Raw genomic sequence first — 25,057 nt, 5'->3', positions numbered from 1 at the left:
TTTCCTGCATTGCAGGATGGTTCTCCTGCAACAGGTGATCTTTTTATTTATGTTACCATTACTTTACCAGGTAAGCTGACTGAGAACACATTCTCACTTACAGCAACATTCTGGGGAATAGTTACAGGGGGATGAATAGTCCAATTGTAAGCTGGGCATGATTAGGTGACCATGAGGGTATGAGGGACAGCTTGGGAATTTAGCCAGGACACCAGGGTTAACACCTCTACTCTTACAATAAATGCCATGGGATCTTTAATGACCTCAGAGAGTCAGGACACCTGTTTAACATCCCATCCAAAAGACAGCACCCAATCACAGCCCTGGGGCATTGGGATATTTTTTTAACCAGAGGAAAGAGTGCCTCCTACTGGCCCTCCAACACCACTTCCAGCAGCATCTGGTCTCCCATCCAGGGACAGACCAAGACCAGGACCAACCCTGCTTAGCTTCAGAAGCAAGACAGCAGTGGGATACAGGGTGGTATGCTGCTGGAAAATCTAATTAAGATCCTACACACTCTCCCACCTTGAGAGAGTGAATGGTAGGGCTCAAAGACTGTGTTCACACAGGCAGCTAAATTCTGATCTTTTTTTCAATAATTGGTCTTTTGACCAATCACATCAGATCGTTTAACATCAGATTTTTTTTCAGAGCTGATAATTGGTCAAGAGACCAATTAGTGAAGAAAATATCAGAATTGGGCTGCCTGTCTAAATGCAGCCAAAGGTCTGTAAAACATATTACTTGTTCTACTCAATTTCATCATTGCTCTATAGATATTTAGGCAAATCAAAGACACCCCAAATAAAACCTATTAGTATTTGCATTGCAAATATTACTGCAGACACTTTATTCAGCCAAACTCAAAGTTTTTCGATACAAATCTTGCTATCAACGTCCATGTTTGTGGTGTTTAATGTGTCTATTGCTATGACATAGTTCTAAAATACCGCTACAGTAATTTACTTGTTAACTTACCTATGTTTTCAGGCACGGGTTGTAACGTTGTCAACAATTCCTAAAGACGCTAATTATCTAAACTCCCACGTGAAGCTTAATTGTTGCTTTACCTAAACGTTGGATAAGTAATAGGCTATAACATAATTTACAAAATGCAGTATGTTTGACAAATTGGAGAAACAGAAATGTTGTGGGTTGCCTAGGTTCACCTTTTAATCTTGCCCCCTCTGCTGGTTACATTGGAGCATCAACCGTTAAAATGTAGCTGGTGCGTGCGCACACACTTCAAGCTTAAAGTCCAATTAATTGTCGGTGTTAGCAAAATGAATGATGACATTTGGAAGAAACCAAGCATGCATTCTTCTTGAGGACTTTGCTTTTACATAAATGTACAAATACGAAAGGAATAGTATGATAAAATGTATTTAGTTACAAAATAATTACATATTTTATAATAGTATTTCCAAAAGATTGTAAAGCATCTGTAAACACATTGTACAACAATCACATGGCAAGACAAACACATCATAAAAATGTTTAATTACATAAAATAAAAAAAAGTATTGTCATAACTAATCCACCACCATCTGTTAATGAATTGCATAGCCTATATCTATGATGGCAATTATCATAAACATTCTTACCAAAAATGATGGCACAACTGATATAACACATGCATATAAATCTCATAACACAATAAGTAGGTTTTAAACAGCTGGCCCAGGGACAGTGCCTAATACTGTACCTGGTGGTTATTTTGGAGGGCAGTGAAAGGTCATAAAGAGAGGATGTAGGTGGAAGAGAGAGGGAGGGGTTGGACATAAATCAAGTAGGCCTAAGCATTGCACAGCAGAAAATCTCTGATTGACAATTCTTCGTTCTCATTCCTACAGTGAGTGACTGAGGGTCAATGATACCTGAGCTCTGTGTAGTCATTGTATATATCATAACATTCAACTATCGTGTAATACCAGTTACTTTGTCACCTTTTAAAGAAGTGTTATTCATAAAAATTCTGAGGACCCCATTTTCCACCCAATAATTTCTCGCAACCCCACCCCAAATGTATTGATACAACCTTCAAATCTATAAATCAAATAACCTTCAATTTATTGCATTTTCATATCTTATCAAAATGAAAATAAATCGATAAATACATTGACTCAATACAATTGTATTTTTTAAATGACCTTTCTCACGTTTGTATATTGTCGAATAAAATAATCTGTACTCTTCCTTTTTATATTTTATTAATAATTTTATTTTGGCGACCCCACTGCAGTTCCCCCATGACCCCAATTAGGGGTCCCTAACCCAGACTTTGAATACCACTGCTTTAAAAACATGTTCCAACATTAATCCATATAATGCCTACTATCATTACACTTTAACCCTACTTTGAGTTGCACACTCCAGAATAGGCAATTAAATCCCTCATTGTATGGAAACTTTAAAACTGTCCGACAGTTAGTCAACATAGTCTGACTGGAATGCCTACATTACATTTCTGGTGTGACTTGGGTATGACTATGGTTTCACAGGTTTGTTGAAATCCTGTATCCTGTATATAATACAGTACATGATATATATATATAATACAATACACAGTATAATATCTTTATGATAATAAAGATAATTGAAAAAGTGTTCCCAAACACAATACAAGTAAATATAGGTTGGGAAAAACTTAATGAAGCTAAACCAAAGTGCTGGTACATCTCATCATGCTACCTTCATACTCATACTACTACCTTCATTACATAATTCATATGTATAGGTAGCTATCATAGATACACATGCATAGACCATCCATTTCCCTTATCTCATAATGCCCAGGTATGCAATGCCTATTGGAACCCTTCTCCGTTTTATCCATTTACAAATATTCCAAATCATTTATTTTACAAATAAGGAACTCAAAGACATCCAATTTAGCCACCAGTACCTCATCAACAAACGTCACATTGATGCCTCTGATGCCCTAAAATCACCACAAATCAGGCTCCACCCACACAATCTTCTTCTGCTCCTCCCAGATGATGGAGCGCAGGGTGGTGAGCAGAGTGGTTTTGTCGTACCATGCGTCAGGGCTGACGCTGCGGTAGAGGCAGGGCAGCTTGTCCAGCAGGGACTCCTCGCTGCGAGAACACTCCAGCAGCTGCTCCTCGGACCAGCCCTGACGCTGCACCTTAGACCTGGGAGAGAGGGGGGAAAAAACAGGAGCGATTGAGCGAGCGAGCGAGAGAGAGAACAAGAGAAATAAACACATACGTACACCATGTATGAGAGGCAATGGAACAATATTGCTACCATTCATATTTCGTATATCAAAAGTCACACAATGGCCTACTTGAGTTTGCGTGCTCTGCACTTGGAATGGCCGATGAAGATGATGATGGGGAAGATCTCTGCCCTGTGGAGGCGGCGTACACAGTCCAGGCCTAGAGGCAGCACACAGTGGGTACCCTGAGAGTAGAGATAGAAGAGGAGAGGAGTTTCGGTCAATACTGCACCTGCACAGATTCTTCTGGAACACAGGGTAGATCAAATAACAGGGCCACTGAAAAAAGGGAGGTATTATGGGTTGTTTTTCGTGACGTTCGTGGAAAACGGTTCAAGTCAGTCTATAAACCATTAAAAAAAGTTATATAATATTAGTATGTCAAATACAGTGTTGTCATTTTGACTATCCCACCTGCTTCATGACCCTCTCAACACTCTGCAGGGTGTAACACCGCTGACCCCCCTGTTCACACTCCTCCAGCACCTCAGACCTCTGCAGCCTGGCAGCGTGCTCGCTGGAACTCAATAACTCTGGGGATAGGGGATGGAGGGAGGGAGGGAGAGAGGGGTAGAGATAAGTATAGGGTAAGGTGAGACAGCAGGTACGAGGAAAACAAACATTCACATCTTTATTAACATCACCTTCCACTACCGTGCTAATAATAGATCATCTCATTAGAATTCCTCTCTGGGCATCGGGCAGGAGGATATGCAGTTATTGGATGAAATAAAAAGAGAGAGAGAGAAGAACGTCAGAAAAAGAAAGACTCCTCCCTAACCTGGCTCACACAACTGAAAGCCCTGCCACTCGGCCAGCTTCTGATCCAGGGCACGGCCGAGGATTGTGGGTAGCAGGAGGACCGGACGACAGACGGGTGGGTAGTGGGGAGTGACCAGGGTGTAGGGCATGAGGGTCAAACAGCTTCTGGGTGCAGAGGCATCCCCTAGAGCAGAGGACAATATTAGGACACACCGGGTTCAGGTCGATAACTAAGGCGACATTATTACAGGTATTAGAGCTGTGACGATACCAGTAACGCAATATTGTTTCCTTGCCAAAAATGAAAAGACGATACATGCCGCGATACCCTGGAGTTAATCCAACCTGCTTTAGCAATGTTTTTGCACAGTTTAGCAAACTTGGTTTGATGCAGAATTTCAATGGGCGCCATCTTGACAATTCAATGGAGTGTTTGGCTCCAACATGGAGGATAGTCTGTCATGATATGGCCTCTATGGTTCTGGCTCTGTTACATTTTGTATATTCTTGTGTACAAAAATGACTTCCTAGCCAGCCTTGACTGTATCTGATATATACCTGGCCCAGTGCTCTTGTCCTTGCTGTCTTCTATACAGACCCACAGAGGATTCCTCCCCTGTCTCCCCGTACTGACGATCCTCACAGTCTTCTTCTTGTCCTGGGCCTGAGGACCCAGCAAACCATGTGTTAACCCGAATGTTTGACAGCGGTTCGGAGGGATATTCAGATGACTACAACATTTTCTTCATGAATGTTCGGTTAACACGTTTTAGAAAGGTCAAAAACAAACATTTTTGGAACACAGGAGTGTCACTTAACTGTAACTCAGAACCCTAAAGCGAGTTGGATTTAGGTCCGAGTAGTTCTGCAAACTATGAAACTAGTGAATGATGTTACCTTTCTAAGTGTCATGGGTTGGAAGCTCATGTCCTCGATAGCTCTGATCAGCAGGCGTTGGGCCCTGCAATGACAATGACCACATCTTCACTAATATCATTTATACAGCATGTCATTTATGCATTGGCCAACAGTATGTCATTGTATCAAACATAGATTACATGTAGTACATGTTAGTTCTCCAGAGGGGGATAAATATAGCCTAGTCCCAGATCTGTCTGTGCTATAGTGGTCATAGGAGTTGGTAAGATAGCACAAACAGATCTGGAACCAGGCTAGGATAGAAGGAATCCATGTCAACAATCCCATGGTGGGTACTGGGTCTAGTACCTGTAGTAGTTGGGCAAGTTGCCAGTCTTGAGGTCCAGCAGTTGGCAAGGGTGGACGTGGCTGGCCCTCCAGGAGCAGTCAGTGCCCGCTGGGCGGGTGCATGTGACGTGGAGGATGTCGTTACAGGAAACGGTCAGAGCGTCCTGCGAGCCCCCGGGTAACGACATGTTGACACGCACGTAGAAGGAGTCACCTGACATGGCCTCGCCACTCTGCAGCTGGAGCAGGAGCTTCTCATAGGCTGAGAGAGAGAAAAGGGGAGGGACCATAGAGGATTATGACTGACAGATCTGGGTCACGGCACCAATGTTACAGGTGTGATATATACACACACAACCAACCAATATGAATACAGAAACATTAAAATAGCATATTTATGAAATGTCAAGTGGAAGCATAACTTTACCTGTTTCATGTAATAATTCTTAGTGATACACATTACACAGAGAATGGTACTTATGCAATGCTATTGTAGCATGTCAATATCTTTCCAGTGAGAACCAGTGAGAAAAACGAGGGCACTCTTTTCTGTTGTTGTGAATATCAGCCAGGTGCTGAAATGGACTACTTTGAAGTTGTTTTGGGTTAAGTGTCCCAAGTATGTCACTCTGTTTTTCACCCCTATGTTGCTATGTTACCTCAAAACAAACAGTCATCCTAAATACCTATGAAACATTAAACAGATAGCCCTTGAACCTCAAACGAATCATGAGAATGAGTAACTCCTGCACTCATTTTTTTGTGACGAAATCCAGAGACACACACTAGTCAAACAACATTCTTTCCAATCAGCTAAGAACGCATATTTTTACATCTCTCTAGCTCTAGAGTGATTTGACAGACTCCACCAAAGTCACGTTAACATTTTGAAGAACATCCTTGCTTTTACAATTCTGTCACATCAGAAGGATAACGTCAAGCAAGGGAGAAAGAAAGGACGCATTTTACAAGTATTTACACTGGGCAGGGTATTTGAATGTGATGACATATCAATTATTTGAACATAATGATGACATATTTATATATTTTAACAGGACCAGGGTCTCACCATCTTGGTTGGGCCTCAGGGAGAGGTGGCAGAAGCCTCGGACCTGCCCCAGAGCCCACATGGCTTCTTCCAGGGTGGAGTCCTCCAGAACCATCCTTAGAGCCTGCTGAGCTTGTTCATACTTCACCTGGAACCCAGTAGCACAAACACCCATTGGAAATATAGTCCCTTCACAGAAACTATAAGGAAGAGGGGGGAGTTATGACTCAAAATGGCTGCATTGAATGGATCTGTCAGGTGCGTGCTGGATAGGAGACTGGAGTTGTGGGGACACAGACAGACACACACACACACACGCGCACCTCCAGTATTTGTGCCCCCGAACTAATGCCCACTGTGTTGGCGGCGGAGCCCTCAGCGACCTGGTGGACGAACACGCCCGTCTTGTTACCCCCCACCACCTGCAGCTGGCTCAGCAGCGCCTCCCCCTGGAAGGAGATGGTCAGGACTCGGCCCGTGATGCGCATGGCCCGGGGCCGGGAGCGCAGCAGGAACGGGGGGGCTGATGCCCTGGAGAGACTGGGGGTTGAGACAGAGAGAGATGAGAGTACTTCGTTGTTAGATTACTCTCTCGTGGACAGACTACGGAAAGTTCGTAAACAATCGAGCATCTGACCAAATTGCGTGTTATTTTAGTTTCGGGTTCACCAAGTGTATTGTTAAATGCTTTGAGTTTGGTAACGGCGCCTTAGAGGAGCAAATCATTTTCATGTCTCATCATCATAATACCCTCTCCTTGCAATATGTAGGCTAGATGGCTTTGTTCCTCTGTACTTATGCTTGCTTCAGCCTTCCCTCCACTCATCATCAACATTTAGAGATAGTGAATGTGTGCACAATCCATAGATTTCAGTACATCAAGGTAAATTAAAGTTCCTCACCCATCACTGTTGTTGCTTTGGCAGGAAGGTGTGGGTGTCATAACAGATTGCTCAACCTCACTGCCTGTAAATCGAATAAAACAAAAGAGAGACTGTTCAAGAATGTGTCCACAGAGGGAACGTCAAACAGTTAATGTGTTACCTGGCCTACCAGACTTCACTCAAGGCTAATTAAATATCTGCTCGGAGAGTGGCCAACCAAAACATTTCCATTTGCTTTCAGGAAGTCTAATCTGGGTGTTTCCCCACAAAGATAAACACACAAGAGCACACACACAAACACACTTTTAAGTACACACGCATGCACGCACACACAGAAGCTGGTAAGTCCCAGTAAGTTAAGAGGTTGTTAAAGGTTGGAGTTTATTCAGTTACGTACCACTGGGGATGAACACAAAGTCATTGTCAAGTAAGACGTCACACTCAGCCGTCTCCGAGCTAGGGACAAGAAGAGGGAATAACACTTGTTTACAAAATGGCGTCTTCTTATTTCGTCCTTATTTTCTCTCTCTCTCTCTAACCTCTCCTTCCCTCTCTCTAGGTATCATATGTATGCTGTGACAGATAAACTGGTTGAGTGAGTTCGACTGCAGAAATCCAGAATTGCTTTCATGGCACTTGGACAGACTTTTGTCTTCACTGTAAACACAAAACTACGACAATAAACATGAACATGGGCAGCCGTTCACCTGTGAAAACAACCTATAATTAGTTTTAAAAAAACACCTGAATCCTCGATCAAATATGACCACCAAGGGTGCGTTTCCAATGGCACCCTAATCCCTATATAGTGCACTACTTTTGACCAGGACCCATAGGGCTCTGATCAAAACTACTGTACTATATAGGGAATTGAATGCCATTTGGGACACAGGGAGAGACCCCACATAGTTTATAGGAAGATCAAATCTACCTCTACACAGCTTTAATAGTAAAATGGCTCTGTTGTAGAATGGTCTCATGTTACTAGAACAGAAAGAAGGGCCGGGGACGCTGGGAAAAAAGCCTTGAAATGAAGCTCTTCCCGGCAACACACAGAGTAAACACATGGCCTTCCTGGTAAAAAAAGCAGACTTTGGACAGTGACATCACATCACTCGGAATATAGAAGGAAGCACGCCAACTGTGCTACTGTGTAAATGTCCAACTGGTTCTGAATGAGGAGTCGGACTGTGTCTTAAACACACACATTGTCTAAAACACACACACCCCTTACCTGTCTCGATTGTACCATAGGGTCTCTTCTCGTCTCCGCAGTGACTCTGGGCATGGAGGCTCCACATTTTGGGACCGGACACTACTTGGAGTGTTATCGCCACTCTACACACAGACACACACACACAATTACCAGAAGTCAAGTTTATGATGCAAATCATTACAGTCAACTCAGATGATATAAACAGCTGACATGACTGATATAAATCCTGCATGCGCACGCACGCACGCACACACACACGCACACACACACCTTTATACTGCATTCCCCCAAGGAATCAAGGCAAATTGCATGCATGCGGCGGAGGCGGGGCCGAGGTGGGGGGCTGGAGGGGAGGCTGTCACTGCTGGAGCCCTGGCTCTCCCAGCTAAACGTCCTCTCCTGGAACAGACACATACACATTCGTCTTTAGTATCTCATTTACAATCTGCTCTGTAAGTCAATCTGTATACCATGTGAATGTGTGTATGGAGTGTGCGTGAGTGTGTATACATTGTGCATGTGTGTATGCACATGTATACCGTGTGTGTGTGTGTGTGTGTGTTACCCCTGGTGTGTTGGGGCCTCCTCGGTAGGCCCCGCAGGCCCTGAGGGTGAAGACCTCCTGGAGCTCCACCAGTTGGCTGCGCAGCGTGTCCTTCTCAGCCAGGCTCCTGGCTATCTGGGCCTGGGCCTCGTCTCTGGACAGGTACGCCTGGAAGGATGGACAGACAGACAGATAGGGCGGCAATAAGTCATACATACATACAATGAGTGTTGAAAACATTAAGGACACCTTCCTGATATTGAGTTACACCCCTTCCCCCCCCCAGCTGTGTTGCAGTTCTTGACACAACCCGACACCTACTACCATACCCCGTTCAAAGGCACTTCAATCTTTTGTCTTTCCCATTCACCCTCTGAATGGCACACATACGGATGTCTCAGTTGTCGCAAGGCGTCAAAATCCTTCTTTAACCTGTCTCCTCCCCTTCATCTACACGGATTAAAGTGGATTTAACAAGTGACATCAATAAGAGGTAGGTTTCAACTGGATTCACTTGGTCAGTTTATGTCACGGAAAGAGCAGGTGTTCCTAATGTTTTGTACACTCGGTGTATGTGGACTGACTAGCAAAGACAGACATGCCGGCAGGTCAGTATGCAGATAGGTGGATATAGGCAGACAGACTGACAGGCAAGACAGACAGGCAGGCAGATATACAGACAGGTATGTAGGCAGACACAGACAGACAGACAGACAGACAGACAGACAGACAGACAGACAGACAGACAGACAGACAGACAGACAGACAGACAGACAGACAGACAGACAGACAGACAGACAGACAGACAGACAGAAGGTATAAGGTAATAGTTCCGTACGTGATCTCTCTCTGCCTGTAGCTCCCTCAGTTGGCTCTGTATGACAGTACTCTTCTGCTGGTACATCTCACAGTCCAGAGTCAGCTTCTGAACCTGCAGCGCCAGACACTCCTTATGTTCCACCATCTAAGAGCAAACACACCCACGCAGTGTTTAGAGTTTGGCCACTCTAAAATGTACTGTGTAACACAAAGCATATAGCCTTTCAGCAGATATTTGCTGTTGAATAAAATGGCCAACTCAAAAGGGTTGTTCACAATCTCCTAGACACACACACCTCCCGCCTCTCGCGGGCCAGCTGTTCATTCTCCTCTCTGTAGCACCTGAGCTGCTCAGCCTGCTCCATATGGCCATCCCTCGCCTCAGCCAGGTCTTGGGCCAGGATATCCTCACGCGCCTGGGGGGGGGAGAAAGATACAGGGATACTGAGAATTGGGGATAGAAAATTAGAGAAAAATAAAAGGGTAAAGAGGGATAGTGAGAGAAACCGAGAGAAAGACAAAGGAAGAGACAATAGTCAGAACCGCAGTGCGTCTCTGAGAAATTCTACAGTTTGTTTGTAGAATTCTGAGCTCGTTTCCTCACTCACCGGGGTGAATTTCTCGGCCACCAGTAGCTGCCGGCGCAGAGTGCTAATCTCTTCCCGCAGTTGCTGCGTCTCGCTGGGGGTGGTGCACTTGAGCGAGCGCTGCCTCTCGAAGTCCGTCTCTGTCTGGGCTTTGCGCAGCTCAAACTGAAGCTGATATACCTTCCCATCATAGAAAAACAGAAGACTACTCTCACAAATACTGTGACCGCAGTATTTGACCACAGCTGCTTCAACATGTTTTCTATTGTCCCTTGTTGTTTCTTAAAGTAAATGAAATGTATCTCCTAAAGATGGAATCCGCAGTAGGGAAACAGTGCCACTGTCCACCCCGTGGCTGTTGTTCTTGTTTTTGTACTGTTGACGAAACAGAGCTGGAGAGAAGAAAAGTAGTAAGAAGGAGCTGCAGGAGCTTTAACCTGTCTGGGCTCGGGGGCAGTATTTTCATGGCCGGATGAAAAACGTACCCAATTTAAACAGGTTACTACTCTGGCCCAGAAACTAGAATATGCATATTATTAGTAGATTTGGATAGAAAACACTCCCAAGTTTCTAAAACTGTTTGAATGGTGTCTGTGAGTATAACAGAACTCAGGAAGTGGAAAGTCTGAGAATTGTAGTTCTTCTTTTGACTCTCTATCGAAACTACAGTGTCTGTGGGGGACGTTGCACTTCCTAAGGCTTCCATTGGCTGTCTAAAGCCTTCAGAAAGTGGTTTGAGCATTTTCCTGTCACTGGGAAGATAATAGGAGCTCAGTTACTGAGTGGTCTGCCTGGCAACAAAGGGATTGGATATGCTCGGTCCCGCGAGCGCGCCCCTCCTTCTTTTCCTTCTTGAATGAATATGCTATTGTCCGGTTGGAATATTATCACAATTTTACATTAAAAATACCATAAAGATTGATTTTAAACAGCGTATGACATGCTTCTAAGTACGGTAATGGAACATTTTGACTTTCTCGTTCCGCGCTCGCGCGTTATGCCTTTGGATAAGTGATCTGTACGCACGAACAAAACTGAGGTATTTGTACATAAATATGGATTATTTCAAACAAAAACAACATTTCTTGTGGAAGTAGCAGTCCTGGGAGTGCATTCTGATGAAGATCAGCAAAGGTAAGAGAATACTTCTAATACTAATTCTGAGTTTAGGTTGCCCCGAACTTGGCTGGTGTCTGAATAGCTCGCCGTGATGGCTGAGCTATGTACTCAGAATATTGAAAAATGTGCTTTCTCCATAAAGCTATTTTAAAATCTGACACAGTGGTTGCATCCAGGGGTAGTCTATCTATAATTCTTAAATATATTTTGTCAACGTTTATGATGAGTATTTTTGTAAATTGATGTGCACATTCACCGGACGTTTTGGTGGGAATACATTTTCTGAACATCACGCGCCAATGTAAAATGCTGTTTTTGAATGTAAATATGAACTTTATCGAACAAAACATACATGTATTGTGTAACATAATGTCCTAGGAGTGTCATCTGATGAAGATCGTCAAAGGTTAGTGCTTCATTTAGCTGTGTTTTGGGTTTTATTGACACATGTCCTTGCTTGGAAAATGGCTGTGTGATTATTTTTGTCTATGTACTCTCCTAACATAATCTAATGTTTTGCTTTCGCTATAAAGCCTTTTTGAAATCGGACAATGTGGTTAGATTAACGAGAAGTTTATCTTTTAAAATGGTGTAAAATAGTTGTATGTTTGAGAAAGTTGAATTATGACATTTTGTTATTTTTGAATTTTCCGCCCTGGGACGCTAGCGTCCCACCAGCCCATAGAAGTTAACACGTTTCTACGCCAAAATAATGCTGTTATTAGTTCAATCGACTTTACAATACTTTTTGTCAACCCTGTAGCAACACTGTCAATACCGCAACTTATCACTTCATGTAACGCAGTGCAGTCACCATCACTCCTGAACATCACACAGCTAACCCTTTTACCCTAACCTGCAGGTTGAGGTCGCTACAGTGGATGTTGGCGGCCGACCTCTCCTCGATGGCGGCCGTGTACCGCACATACAGGTCACACTTCTCGTCCTTCAGCTTCAAGATGTCGTGGTGCGCGGCAGCCAAGTTCTTCCTCATGCGGTCGTGGTCAGCCTTAAGACGGCGAGACTCCTCCTGCCACTCCAGAGTCTGACCTAGCTCCACCTCCAGGGAGGTGCAACGTGACCCCAGCCGACTGGCCTCCTGCCGAGCCTCCTGCAGCTCCTTCTGCATCCCTGTCACGGCTCTGACCAAGTACTCGGTCAAGTCCGAGCACTTAATCAGGCCTGGGAGGAAATCAGGTTAAGATGGACGCACTACACCCTTCTGCTAGCCCATGACAACTGGTTGGGCTATGTATAATTTCCCAGCCAAATATTTTTACTAAATGATTTACACCAATGGAGATTATGTGAATAATTTACAGTGAGAATACTGTTTACTGATGAATAGAATGAACACATTGTGCTGTTTTCAAGCAGACAGGACAACTTAAAAAAGAGCCACCATCCTTCACACAAGGTAACACGCCCTGATTCAGAGGGGTTGGGTTAAATGTGGAAGACACATTTCAGTTGAATGCATTCAGTTGTACAACTGACTAGGTATCCCCCTTTCCCTACTCTTTAACACATGGCCTAAATGAGCCACATGGGAAACAGGTCATGTGTTGCGTGCTACTCACCACTGAAGCCAGAGGGCTCGGTGCTGGGCTTGCGGCCTGTGACCTGGGTGTAGAGGGTGGGGTAGTGGATCATCAGGCTCTCCAGCAGGGCCATAGCGCCGTTCCTCCCCTGGATACGCAGCAGGTCCAGCATGTGACCTAAAGAAGATAAAGGACAGGGAGTGCACAACGTAAATCAAACACGTAGATGGATTGTTATTATGGACTGTTATTCATAAAAATGTACTGTTGTATTTCATCATTCATTTAGGATTTCGATAGGGACAGACACCATACAAATATGGACTTGTTGAGTTATAAACATTTATGAATTGCAGAACAATTTTTCATCACCAGTTATAAAACATGCTCAAGTGCGTAGATATACACTGAGTGGACAAAACATTATGAACATCTTCCTAACATTGAGTTGCACCCCCTTTTGCCTCAATTTGTCAGGGCGTGGAGTGGAAAGCGTCAGGGCGTGGTGTTGAAAGCGTTCCACAGGGATGCTGGCCCGTGGAACTGGATTCTGTGCAAGAACTAAGGCTACATGACAGGCTCACTTTCCCGTTGAACTCGTCATCTTTCTTCTTGAATCCGCTGGACATAAAACAATATATAGGTAAGATGGATATGGATTTTGAGGAATGCCATGTAGTATTTTTATATTGTAGTATACGCTTTTTATTTGAATTCGAAATTCCTGTCCTTTTATGAAGATTTCTAAAAAAACAAACAAGCGTATCTCTGTGAAATGTCAATGGAGCACTGAGCATATAGAATGGGTTTTATTTTCAAGGCCTTTTAGATTTCATTCAGCTCGGTGCCTTTGTTTTTTTGCGACGACGACAACAAAATGAAAAATCCTCAAAAGCTATGTCAACAGAGCTCGGTGATTTTTAACGGACGTATTAGATTACGGAATCCAACTTTTAAAAGTAATTGTCACATTCTTCTTCGTCTGATAAAGACAAATCATTGTCGGACCAAGACGCAGCGGGGAAATGTGCACTCATCTTTTTATTTAAACGGACAAGAAGGTGAACCAAAACAACACGTACACAAAAACAACACAACGACTAATAACAGGCCGGTAAGGCAACAAATCTATACACAGCAATAACCTCCCACAAAGTGACAGGTGCAAACAAGCTCCCTAAATATGACTCTCAATCAGCAACAACAATGTACAGCTGTTCCTGATTGAGCGCCACACAGGCCAACAAAGAAATACATAAACTAGAACAGCCCCTACAAATAAAACACAAGAACATACCCAACACCCCGGAACACATAAATCAAATAACCCCTCTACAATACACAAACACCAATAAACCCCAGAAACACCCTACACAAAATATCCCTCTATCTAAACATAACCCAAAACCATGAAAATGAATACGCTCTGCCACGTCCTGACCAAGCTACAATAACAAATAGACCCTATTACTGGTCAGGACGTGACAGTAATTCTAATGATTTGTTAGAGAAAGGCTGCACTGAATGATTCAAAACATGAATAATCATATTTTTCTTGTCAAATGTATTTTATAACATAAGGAAGTTACATTTCCTCACCAAAACTGGGTGAGTGTGTGGTCACCCTATAACAGTATCTCTTACTCATCCAAACTCCTACCAACTCAGTGACCTTGTGGTTAAAGTGTCCACCCTGAGATTGCATTGGTTGGAAGTTTGGATCATGGTCGATTCATACGAAAAAGTCAAAAAATGGGACCTGATGTCTCTCTGCTTGAGAAAAAACTGCCCAAGGGGTATACTTGTACATCAGGCTGCCTCACGCTACAGAAACAGAAAATAGGCTCATGCCCCGATGGGCCGTTCTGGCTGGGACAAGGCTTACTACTTACTCCACCAAAGAAATGTATAAACAAAACCAAGTGAAAAAAAAATCAACACCAATAGAATCAAATACAAATGAATGGAATATAATTCAACAGAATAGAAAAAAATACAGAGAGCATTCAAAAGTAATACAATAGAAAATCATAGAAACGAATAGAATAGAAGTCTTACTGGTCCTCATGGAGCGGTTGGTGAGCTTAAGGCTGGAGAGGATCTCGTCTTCATCCATCTCTGTGAGGACCCTGGCCTGGCGCAGGTAGGGGATCAACATACATGGTTTCACACCCAGGGAAATACGATGGCGGTTGTCGTTGATCAGCTCCCATACATCTTCGTCACCCATCTCCTTAAGGTCGGGCCCCTCCGGAACACACTCCGCTGCCATGATCAGTGTAGGCGTGTGTGTGAGGCGACACACTTCGGGCGAGTGTCACAGTCAATGATGGTCGCAGGCAGACGCAGTCCCTGAAGACACACACACTCAATCACACACACCTAGCATCATCGCTGTCTGGTGCTGGGAAAACAGCAAACTGTCAGAGACACAGGAACTCCAGCACTGTGTGAGAGAGATTTATTTTCCACTCCCAGCTGGTGTAGGCGTCTATGCATGCAATGGTGTGTGTGTGTGGGAAAACCTGAAAGACAAGAAACATAATCCACAGTAAATCAGTGCCCACACACCAAGGGACTGCCCATGCATGCACACAATAACCTGAAAATGTGTACATTTCACAATTGTAAACATCATATTGTGCCGTAGTACTCGTGCTTCATTGATGTAGGCCTAGTGTATCTTTTGTTTGCACTACATGGCTCTGATTCAATATCCGCTGCTAGAACACAAAGCTTCTTAATTACTGAAGCCATATTGCACTGTTTGTTGAATGGGGCCACGTCACATGAAGGAATGAATAATTCTGTATCTTTGTGATTCACAACCACTGTCATAAAGATACAGAATTAACTTCACTAATTCATTCATTCATTCATTCATTCATTCCAATTACTATAGCTCCCGCATTGGGCCAATCAGTGCAATTTCGTAAATGCCGGATCTCTATAGCAAAACGCATAATTCACCGAAGTTTCGTCAAATATTATCTTCAGTACAGTCCGAGATATCGCGTGTGACTACACGAAAGGACGGATGGACAGACACACATCCACAGTCCCCTCCTCGATTTAATCGAAAAACAATAGATCAAGAGATAGGGTATCTTCGCTGGAAATGTACCACCTGTATATGCATGCTTCATATTGTGTTGTTACCATATGTGACTGTTATTACCACAAGTAAACTAATACAATGCCAAAGTTTGGCTATAATAACAAAACCCTAGATACAAAGGGTAGGCTACACATTTGCCTTTGGTCTGTACACGATAGCATGTATTCAAGTAGGCTACAAAAAACTGGCAAATGCAGGGAGATAAGCATGAGGAATTTCAGGAAATGAGTACAATTCACACGCATCTATTTAAAGTAAAAGACATAGGCCTACTTAAAATAGCTTAAAATGACTTCTTATAATATTTACAAAACGTAACTAAAATTGATTAGTGCCATTTACCTTTTCTTGGAAGTCGCCGGTGTAGCCTATATACGTATTATCACCATGAACGACCCTACTTGTGCGAGCAGCGCTCCTCCCGCCAATGACAGTGCAAGGGCGAGCAGGGCAACTAAACTGACTAAACATACAAAGTTACTAATCAACCAATCAAAAAATAAATAATCCGGGTTATTTGAGACAATGAACAAAGACATATTAATCTATTTCCTGGTAACATTCCTAGGGCAATTGAATATTAAAAGGCTGTGGTTGGACTTACAATACATGACCAAAGGTATGTGGACACCTGCTCGTTGAACATCTCATTCCAAAATCTTGGGCATTAATATGGAGTCGGTCCCCCCTTTGCTGCTATAACAGCCTCCACTCTTCTGGGAAGGCTTTCCACTAGATGTTGGGACATTGATGGAGGGACTTGCTTCTATTCAGCCACAAGAGCTTTAGTGAGGTCGCGCACTGATGTTGGGCGATTAGGCCTGGCTCGTGGTCAGCTTTGCAATTCATCCCAAAGGTGTTCGATGGAGTTAAGGTCAGGGCTCTGTGCAGGCCAGTCAAGTTCTTCCACACCGATCTCAACAAACCATGTCTGTATGGACCTCGCTTTAAGCACAGGGTTGTTGTCATGCTGGAACAGGAAAGGACCTTCCCCAAACTGTTGCCACAAAGTTGGAAGCACAGAATCGTCTAGACTGTTATTGTATGCTGTAGTGTTAACATTTCCCTTCACTGGAACTAAGGGGCCTAGCCCGAACCATGGACAACAGCCCCAGAACATTATTCCTCCTCCACCAAACTTTACAGTTGGCACTATGCATTTGGGCAGGTAGCGTTCTCCTGGCATCCGTCAAACCCAGATTAGTCCTTCGGACTGCCAGATGGTAAAGAGTGATTCATCACTCCAGGGAACGTGTTTTCACTGCTCAGGAGTCCAATGGCGGCGAGCTTTACACCACTCCAGCCGATGCTTGACATTGCGCATGGTGATCTTAGGCTTGTGTGCGGCTGCTAGGCCATGGAAACCCATTTCATGAAGCTCCAAACAAACAGTTCTTATGCTGAAGTTATTTCCTGGGGCAGTTCTGATGTTGGTAGTGAGTGTTGCAAGAACTGTTTGTTTGGAGCTTCATGTGAGCTTGTGGGGCCTACCCCTTCGCGGCTGAGGCGTTGTTTCTTGTAGATGTTTCCACTTCACACTTACAGCACTTACAGTTGACCAGAGCAGCTCTAGCAGGGCAGGAATTTTACGAACTGATTTGTTGAAAAGGTGGCATCCTATGATGGTGCCACGTTGAAAGTCACTGAGATCTTCAGTGAGGCCATTCTATTGCCAATGTTTGTCTATGGAGATGGCATGGCTGTGTGCTCGATTTTATACACCTGTCAGCAACGGGTTTGGCGGAAATAGCCAAATCCACTAATTTGAAGGGGTGTCCACATACTTTTGTATATACAGTACACGTCAAAAGTTTGGACACACCTACTCATTCAAGGGTTTTTCTTTATCCCTTCTACATTGTAAAAACATTGTGAAGACATCCAAATAACACATATTGAATCATGTAGTAACCAAAAAAGTGTGAAACAAATAAAAATATATTTCATATTTGAGTTTCTTCATAGTAGCCACCATTTGCCTTGATGACAGCTTTGCACACGCTTGGCATTCTCTCAATCAGCTTCATGACGTAGTCACCTGGAATGCATTTCAATTAACAGGTGTGCCTTGTTAAAAGTTCATTTGTGGAATTTCTTTCCTTCTTAATGCGTTTGAGCCAATCAGTTGTGTTGTGACATGGTAGGGGTGGGATACAGAAGATAACCCTATTTGATAAAAGACCAAGTCCATATTATGGCAAGAACAGCTCAAATAAGCAAGGATAAATGCTAGTCCATAATTACTTTAAGATAGGAAGGTCAGTCAATACGGAACATTTCTAGAGTTTCTTAAAGTGCAGTCGCAAAAACCATCAAGCGCTATGATGAAACTGGCTCTCATGGGGACCGCCACAGGAAAGGGTGCAATGCAAATAGTCTGGATAGCCATTTGATTAGATGTTCAGGAGTCTAATGGCTTGGGGGTAGAAGTTGTTTAGAAGCCTCTTGGACCTAAACGCTCTGGTACCGCTTTCCGTGCGGTAGCAGAGAGAACAGTCTATGACTAGGGTGGCTGGAGTCTTTGACAATTTTTAGGTCCTTCTTCCTCTGACACCGCCTAGTATAGAGGTCCTGGGTGGCAGGAAGCTTGGCCCGAGTGATGTACTGGGCCGTTCTCACTACCCTCTGTAGTGCCTTGCGGATGGAGGCCGAGCAGTTGCCATACCAGGCAGAGATGCAACCAGTCAGGATGCTCTCGATGGTGCAGCTGTAGAACCTTTTGAGGATCTGAGGACCCATGACAAATCTTTTCAGTCTCCTGAGGGGGAATAGGTTTTGTTGTGCCCTCTTCACAACTATCTTGGTGTGCTTGGACCAGTTTGTGGGTGATGTGGACACCAAGGAACTTGAAGCTCTCAACCTGCTCCACTACAGCCCCATCGATGAGAATGGGGGCGTGCTTGGTCCTCTTTTTCCTGTAGTCCACGATCATCTCCTTTGTCTTGATCACGTTGAGGGAGAGGTTGTTGTCCTGGCACCACATGGGCAGGTCTCTGACCTCCTCCCTATATGCTGTCTCGTCGTTGTTGGTGATCAGGCCGACCACTGTTGTGTCATCGGCAAACGTAATCATGGTGTTGGAGTCGTGCCTGGCCTTCAAGTCATGAGTGAACAGGGAGTACAGGAGGGGACTGAGTAGGCACCCCTGACGTGCCCCTGTGTTGAAGATCAGCGTGGTGCATGTGCTGTTACCTACCCTTACCACCTGGGGGCGGCCTGTCAGAAAGTCTAGGTTCCAGTTGCAGAGGGAGGTGTTTAGTCCCAGGGTCCTTAGCTTAGTTATGAGCTTTGAGGGCACTATGGTTTTGAACGCTGAGCTGTAGTCAATGAACAGCATTCTCATATAGGTGTTGCTTTTGTCCAGGTGTGAAGGGCAGTGTGGAGTGCAATATATATTGCATCATCTGTGGATCTGTTGGGGCAGTATGCAAATTGGAGTGGGTCTAGGGTTTCTGGGATAATGGTGTTGATGTGAGCCATGACCAGCCTTTCAAAGCACTTCGTGACTACAGACGTGAGTGCTACGGTTCGGTAGTCATTTAGGCAGGTTACCTTAGTGTTCTTGGGCACAGGGACTATGGTGGTCTGCTTGAAACATGTTGGTATTACAGACTCAGACAGGGAGAGGTTGAAAATGTCAATGAAGACACTTGCCAGTTGGTCAGCGCATGTTCAGAGTACACATCCTGGTAATCCATCTGGCCCTGCGGCCTTGTGAATGTTGACCTGTTTAAAGGTCTTACACTCAGCTGCGGAGAGCGTGATCACACAGTCATCCGGAACAGCTGATGCTCTCATGCATGTTTCAGTGTTACTAGCCTCGAAGCAATCATAGAAGTAATTTAGCTCGTCTGGTAGGCTCGTGTCACTGGGCAGCACTCGGCTGTTCTTCCCTTTGTAGTCTGTAATAGTTTGCAAGCCCTGCCACATCCGACGAGCGTCGGAGCTGGTGTAGTACGATTCGATCTTAGTCCTGTATTGACGCCTTGCTTGTTTGATAGTTCGTCAGAGGGCATAGCGGGATTTCTTATAAGCTTCCGGGTTAGAGTCCCGCTCCTTGAAAGCGGCAGCTCTATCCTTTAGCTCAGTGCGGATGTTGCCTGTAATCCATGGCTTCTGCTTGGGGTATGTACGTACAGTCACTGTGGGGACAATGTCATCGATGCCCTTATTGATGAAGCCAGTGACTGATGTGGTGTACTCCTCAATTCCATGTAATAACATTTTTCTTATAGTAAATCTGATTTTGGTGAGTGCTAAACTTGGTGGGTGTCTAAATAGCTAGCCCTGTGATGCCGAGCTATCTACTTAGAATATTGCAAAATGTGCTTTCACCGAAAAGCTATTTTAAAATCGGACATAGCGAGTGCATAGAGGAGTTCTGTATCTATAATTCTTAAAATAATTGTTGTGTTTTTTTGTGAACGTTTATCGTGAGTAATTTAGTAAATTCACCGGAAGTTTGCGGGGGGTATGCTAGTTCTGAACGTCACATGCTAATGTAAAAAGCTGGTTTTTGATATAAATATGAACTTGATTGAACAAAACATGCATGTATTGTATAACATAATGTCCTAGGCGTGTCATCTGATGAAGGTCATCAAAGGTTAGTGCTGCATTTAGCTGTGGTTTGGGTTTATGTGACATTATATGCTAGCTTGAAAAATGGGTGTGTGATTATTTCTGGCTGGGTACTCTGGTGACATAATCTAATGTTTTGCTTTCGTTGTAAAGCCTTTTTGAAATCGGACAGTGTGGTTAGATTAACGAGAGTCTTGTCTTTAAAATGGTGTAAAATAGTCATATTTTTTTCTTTCTTTCTCCCCTCTCTCTCCAGATGAAATCTCGCGTCTTGTGACGGCCGGCCGCCCAACAACCTGCCCACTTGACCCTATCCCCTCCTCTCTTCTCCAGACCATTTCCGGAGACCTTCTACCCTTCCTCACCTCGCTCATCAACTCATCCTTGACCGCTGGCTACGTCCCTTCCGTCTTCAAGAGAGCGAGAGTTGCACCCCTTCTGAAAAAACCTACACTCGATCCCTCCGATGTCAACAACTACAGACCAGTATCCCTTCTTTCTTTTCTCTCCAAAACTCTTGAACGTGCCGTCCTTGGCCAGCTCTCCTGCAATCTCTCTCAGAATGACCTTCTTGATCCTAATCAGTCAGGTTTCAAGACTGGGCATTCAACTGAGACTGCTCTTCTCTGTGTCACGGAGGCTCTCCGCACTGCTAAAGCTAACTCTCTCTCCTCTGCTCTCATCCTTCTAGACCTATCTGCTGCCTTTGATACTGTGAACCATCAGATCCTCCTCTCCACCCTCTCCGAGTTGGGCATCTCCGGCGCAGCCCACGCTTGGATTGCGTCCTACCTGACAGGTCGCTCCTACCAGGTGGCGTGGCGAGAATCTGTCTCCGCACCATGCGCTCTCACCACTGGTGTCCCCAGGGCTCTGTTCTAGGCCCTCTCCTATTCTCGCTATACACCAAGTCACTTGGCTCTGTCATATCCTCACATGGTCTCTCCTATCATTGCTATGCAGACGACACACAATTAATCTTCTCCTTTCCCCCTTCTGATAACCAGGCGGCGAATCGCATCTCTGCATGTCTGTCAGACATATCAGTGTGGATGACGGATCACCACCTCAAGCTGAACCTCGGCAAGACGGAGCTGCTCTTCCTCCCGGGGAAGGACTGCCCGTTCCATGATCTCGCCATCACGGTTGACAACTCCCTTGTGTCCTCCTCCCAGAGTGCTAAGAACCTTGGCGTGATCCTGGACAACACCCTGTCGTTCTCCACTAACATCAAGGCGGTGACCCGATCCTGTAGGTTCATGCTCTACAACATTCGCAGAGTACGACCCTGCCTCACACAGGAAGCGGCGCAGGTCCTAATCCAGGCACTTGTCATCTCCCGTCTGGATTACTGCAACTCGCTGTTGGCTGGGCTCCCTGCCTGTGCCATTAAACCCCTACAACTCATCCAGAACGCCGCAGCCCGTCTGGTGTTCAACCTTCCCAAGTTCTCTCACGTCACCCCGCTCCTCCACTCTCTCCACTCGCTTCCAGTTGAAGCTCGCATCCGCTTCAAGACCATGGTGATTGCCTACGGAGCTGTGAAGGGAACGGCACCCCCATACCTTCAGGCTCTGATCAGGCCCTACACCCAAACAAGGGCACTGCGTTCATCCACCTCTGGCCTGCTAGCCCCCTTACCTCTGAGGAAGCACGGTTCCCGCTCAGCCCAGTCAAAACTGTTCGCTGCTCTGACACAATGGTGGAACAAGCTCCCTCACGACGCCAGGACAGCGGAGTCAATCACCACCTTCCGGAGACACCTGAAACCCCACCTCTTTAAGGAATACCTAGGATAGGATAAAGTAATCCTTCTAACCCCCCCCCCCCCCTTAAAAGATTTAGATGCACTATTGTAAAGTGGTTGTTCCACTGGATATCATTAGGTGAATGCACCAATTTGTAAGTCGCTCTGGATAAGAGCGTCTGCTAAATGACTTAAATGTAATGTAAATGTAATATGTTTGAGAAATTGAAGTAATAGCATTTCTAAGGTATTTGAATAACGCGCCACAGGATTCCACTGGCTGTTACGGATTTCGTCCCACCTTCCCTAGAGAGGTTAAAGAGAAATTCTTTGTCCAGTTCAAGGTGAGTAATCGCTGTTCTGATTTCCAGAAGCTCTTTTTGTAAGGGGTGCGTAAATGGTGGCAGAGAAGTCAGACGCAGGAGAGCAGAACTGGGTAATAACCGGAGCAGTTTAATATTCAAAACCACCGGCATCCACCGGCGCACAAAGACATGGGGGGAACAGAGGGTTAAATACACAACACGTAATGAGGGAATGAAAAACAGGTGTGTGGGAAAACAAGACAAAACAAATGGAAAATTAAAAATGGATTGGTGATTGCTAGAAGACTAGTGACGTCGACCGCCGAACACCGCTCGGTCATAAGAGACGGTAGCAGCAACAGTATGTACAAAATAAGTTGCAAACAATGCGGAAAAACAAACAAAATAATAAGAAGAAGAGACTTGCTTGGGCCAAGAAACACAAGCAATGGACATTAGACCGGTGGAAATCTGAACTTTGGTCTGATGAGTCCAAATGTGAGATTTTTGGTTCCAACCGGTGTCTTTGTGAGACGCAGAGTAGGTGAACGCATGATCTCCGCATGTGTGGTTCCCACCGTGAAGCATGGAGGAGGTGTGATGGTGTAGGGGTGCTTTGCTGGTGACACTGTCTGTGATTTATTTAGAATTCAAGGCATACTTAACCAGCATGGCTATCACAGCATTCTGCAGCGATATACCATCCCATCTGGTTTGTGCTTAATAGGACTATCATTTGTTTTTCAACAGGATAATGACCCAACTCACCTCCAGGCTGTGTAAGGGCTATTTGACCAAGAAGGAGAGTGACGAAGTGCTGCATCAGATGACCTGGCCTTTATAATCATCCAACCTCAACCCAATTGAGATGGTTTGGGATGGGTTGGACTGCAGAGTGAAGGAAAAGCAGCCAACAAGTGCTCAGCATATGTGGGAACTCCTTCCAGACTGTTGGAAAACCATTCCAGGTGAAGCTGGTTGAGAGAATGCCAAGCGTGTGCAAAGCTGTCTTCAAGGCAAAGGGTGGCCACTGTGAATAATCTCAAATACATTTGTATTTGTTTAAAAAAAAATGGGTTACTACATGATTCCATATGTGTTATTTCATAGTTTTGATGTCTTCACTATTATTCTACAATGTAGAAAATAGTAAAAATAAAGAAAAACCCTTGAATGAGTAGGTGTGTCCAAACTTTGACTGGTACTGTATAGTGTATCAATTTTTAGCTCATGTGATGTCTCATGCCAAATATATTTGAATAATGTGGAATCCTGATTGCTATTTAAATATGACATTTGCAATGATGTCAGAACTTAACTGGAAAATAAACAGTCCCTGAGATGACACATCAGTGGTTGCCCCTCCAAAACCACATTCATTCCATTGAGTTACTTCCTACGGCCTATGTAGGCTATTTACTTGGAGCTGCTTTGAGGTTTTTAGGAAAAGTAACCTAGACACTTTGTGTGCAATACATGGGTGTAGTAGTACAAAGACCAATGGAACTAGGATGTTTTTGTAACAACCAATGTAACCAACAACAACAAGCAGTTTTCTCAAGTTTAAGTTATGAGAAACAATATGAATCCACCTCACTGTGACTGATTTCTCAATCAACACCGACAGATGCCCATATATGAGTCTGACTAGACTGGTATACAGTCATTTGGTGTCACAGTGGAAGTGCAGAACATACCAACTACGTATTTAAAAAATATGTCAATTCGGTATGTGTCCGAAGGCTGCATTTACACAGGCAGCCATAATTCATATATTTTTTTCCCCGAATTGGTCTTTTGACCAATCAGATCAGCTCTGAAAAAGATCTGATGTGAAAAGATCGAATGAGATTGGTCAAAAGACCAATTAGAGGAAAATAAATATCAGAATTGGGCTGCCTTAATGTACACCTCTCCAAGTACTTATGTTGACAATACCTGTAAGACCACATTGAAAGTGCAGCTATAGGCCTTCGAATACAGGTCACACACAAACACATTATAAGCCTTGTAAAATGACATTATAAAGGGTTATAAAGAATTATAACAAGTTATAAAGAATTATATCTGGGTGCTTTAAGTAAAGTGTTACTGAAAGGAATTCAATCAAAATAATACATTTCCTGTGCTTGTGCTGTAAAACTGTAATTCACTGATTTGAAAGCAAATTCCTAGTAGGCATCCACTATATGCTTTCACCTATCATGTATCCTTAGATCAGAGCAGATGAGCGAGAGGATGCGAGGAAAGGAAGCCTTTATAGACTATTGAGACGCATCCTAGGACGAAACATAACAGGTTAGTGGGTGATCCACCAGCTGATATTGATCTGTACC

The 25,057-nt window shown here is 44.2% G+C and overlaps 1 protein-coding gene across 1 annotated transcript; it reads right to left on the bottom strand.

Moving 5' to 3' along the window:
• Window positions 1-1,370: 1,370 nt before the first annotated feature.
• On the bottom strand, window positions 1,371-16,523 carry card14 (caspase recruitment domain family, member 14). Its single transcript, XM_014177435.2, has 21 exons — window positions 16,431-16,523; window positions 15,029-15,495; window positions 13,010-13,147; window positions 12,286-12,611; window positions 10,332-10,490; window positions 10,020-10,139; window positions 9,743-9,868; window positions 8,926-9,072; window positions 8,631-8,759; window positions 8,379-8,482; window positions 7,542-7,600; window positions 7,163-7,226; window positions 6,584-6,800; window positions 6,282-6,408; window positions 5,234-5,474; window positions 4,904-4,967; window positions 4,565-4,670; window positions 4,026-4,190; window positions 3,659-3,777; window positions 3,314-3,429; window positions 1,371-3,158 (listed from the first exon to the last, which is right to left on the bottom strand). Exons 2-21 carry the CDS (start codon window positions 15,240-15,242, stop codon window positions 2,951-2,953), a joined length of 2,949 nt encoding a protein of 982 aa, XP_014032910.1. The 5' UTR covers window positions 15,243-15,495; window positions 16,431-16,523; the 3' UTR covers window positions 1,371-2,950.
• Window positions 16,524-25,057: the final 8,534 nt, after the last annotated feature.

Source organism: Salmo salar, chromosome ssa02, assembly GCF_905237065.1.
Source record: "Salmo salar chromosome ssa02, Ssal_v3.1, whole genome shotgun sequence".
Taxonomy (NCBI): Eukaryota; Metazoa; Chordata; class Actinopteri; order Salmoniformes; family Salmonidae; genus Salmo; species Salmo salar.
The sequence above is the reverse complement of the archived record's forward strand: the minus strand, read 5'-3'. Positions and strand labels throughout refer to the sequence as shown.

Excerpts from the sequence above, each read along its gene's own strand:
- card14 (XM_014177435.2), bottom strand. The coding sequence starts at position 15,242 with ATGGCAGCGGAGTGTGTTCCGGAGGGGCCCGACCTTAAGGAGATGGGT. Across the intron at positions 10,491-12,285 it reads GTAGCGACCTCAACCTGCAG|GTATATCAGCTTCAGTTTGA; the intron begins GTTAGGGTAAAA and ends TATGATGGGAAG. Across the intron at positions 7,601-8,378 it reads CTATGGTACAATCGAGACAG|CTCGGAGACGGCTGAGTGTG; the intron begins GTAAGGGGTGTG and ends TCTTGTCCCTAG.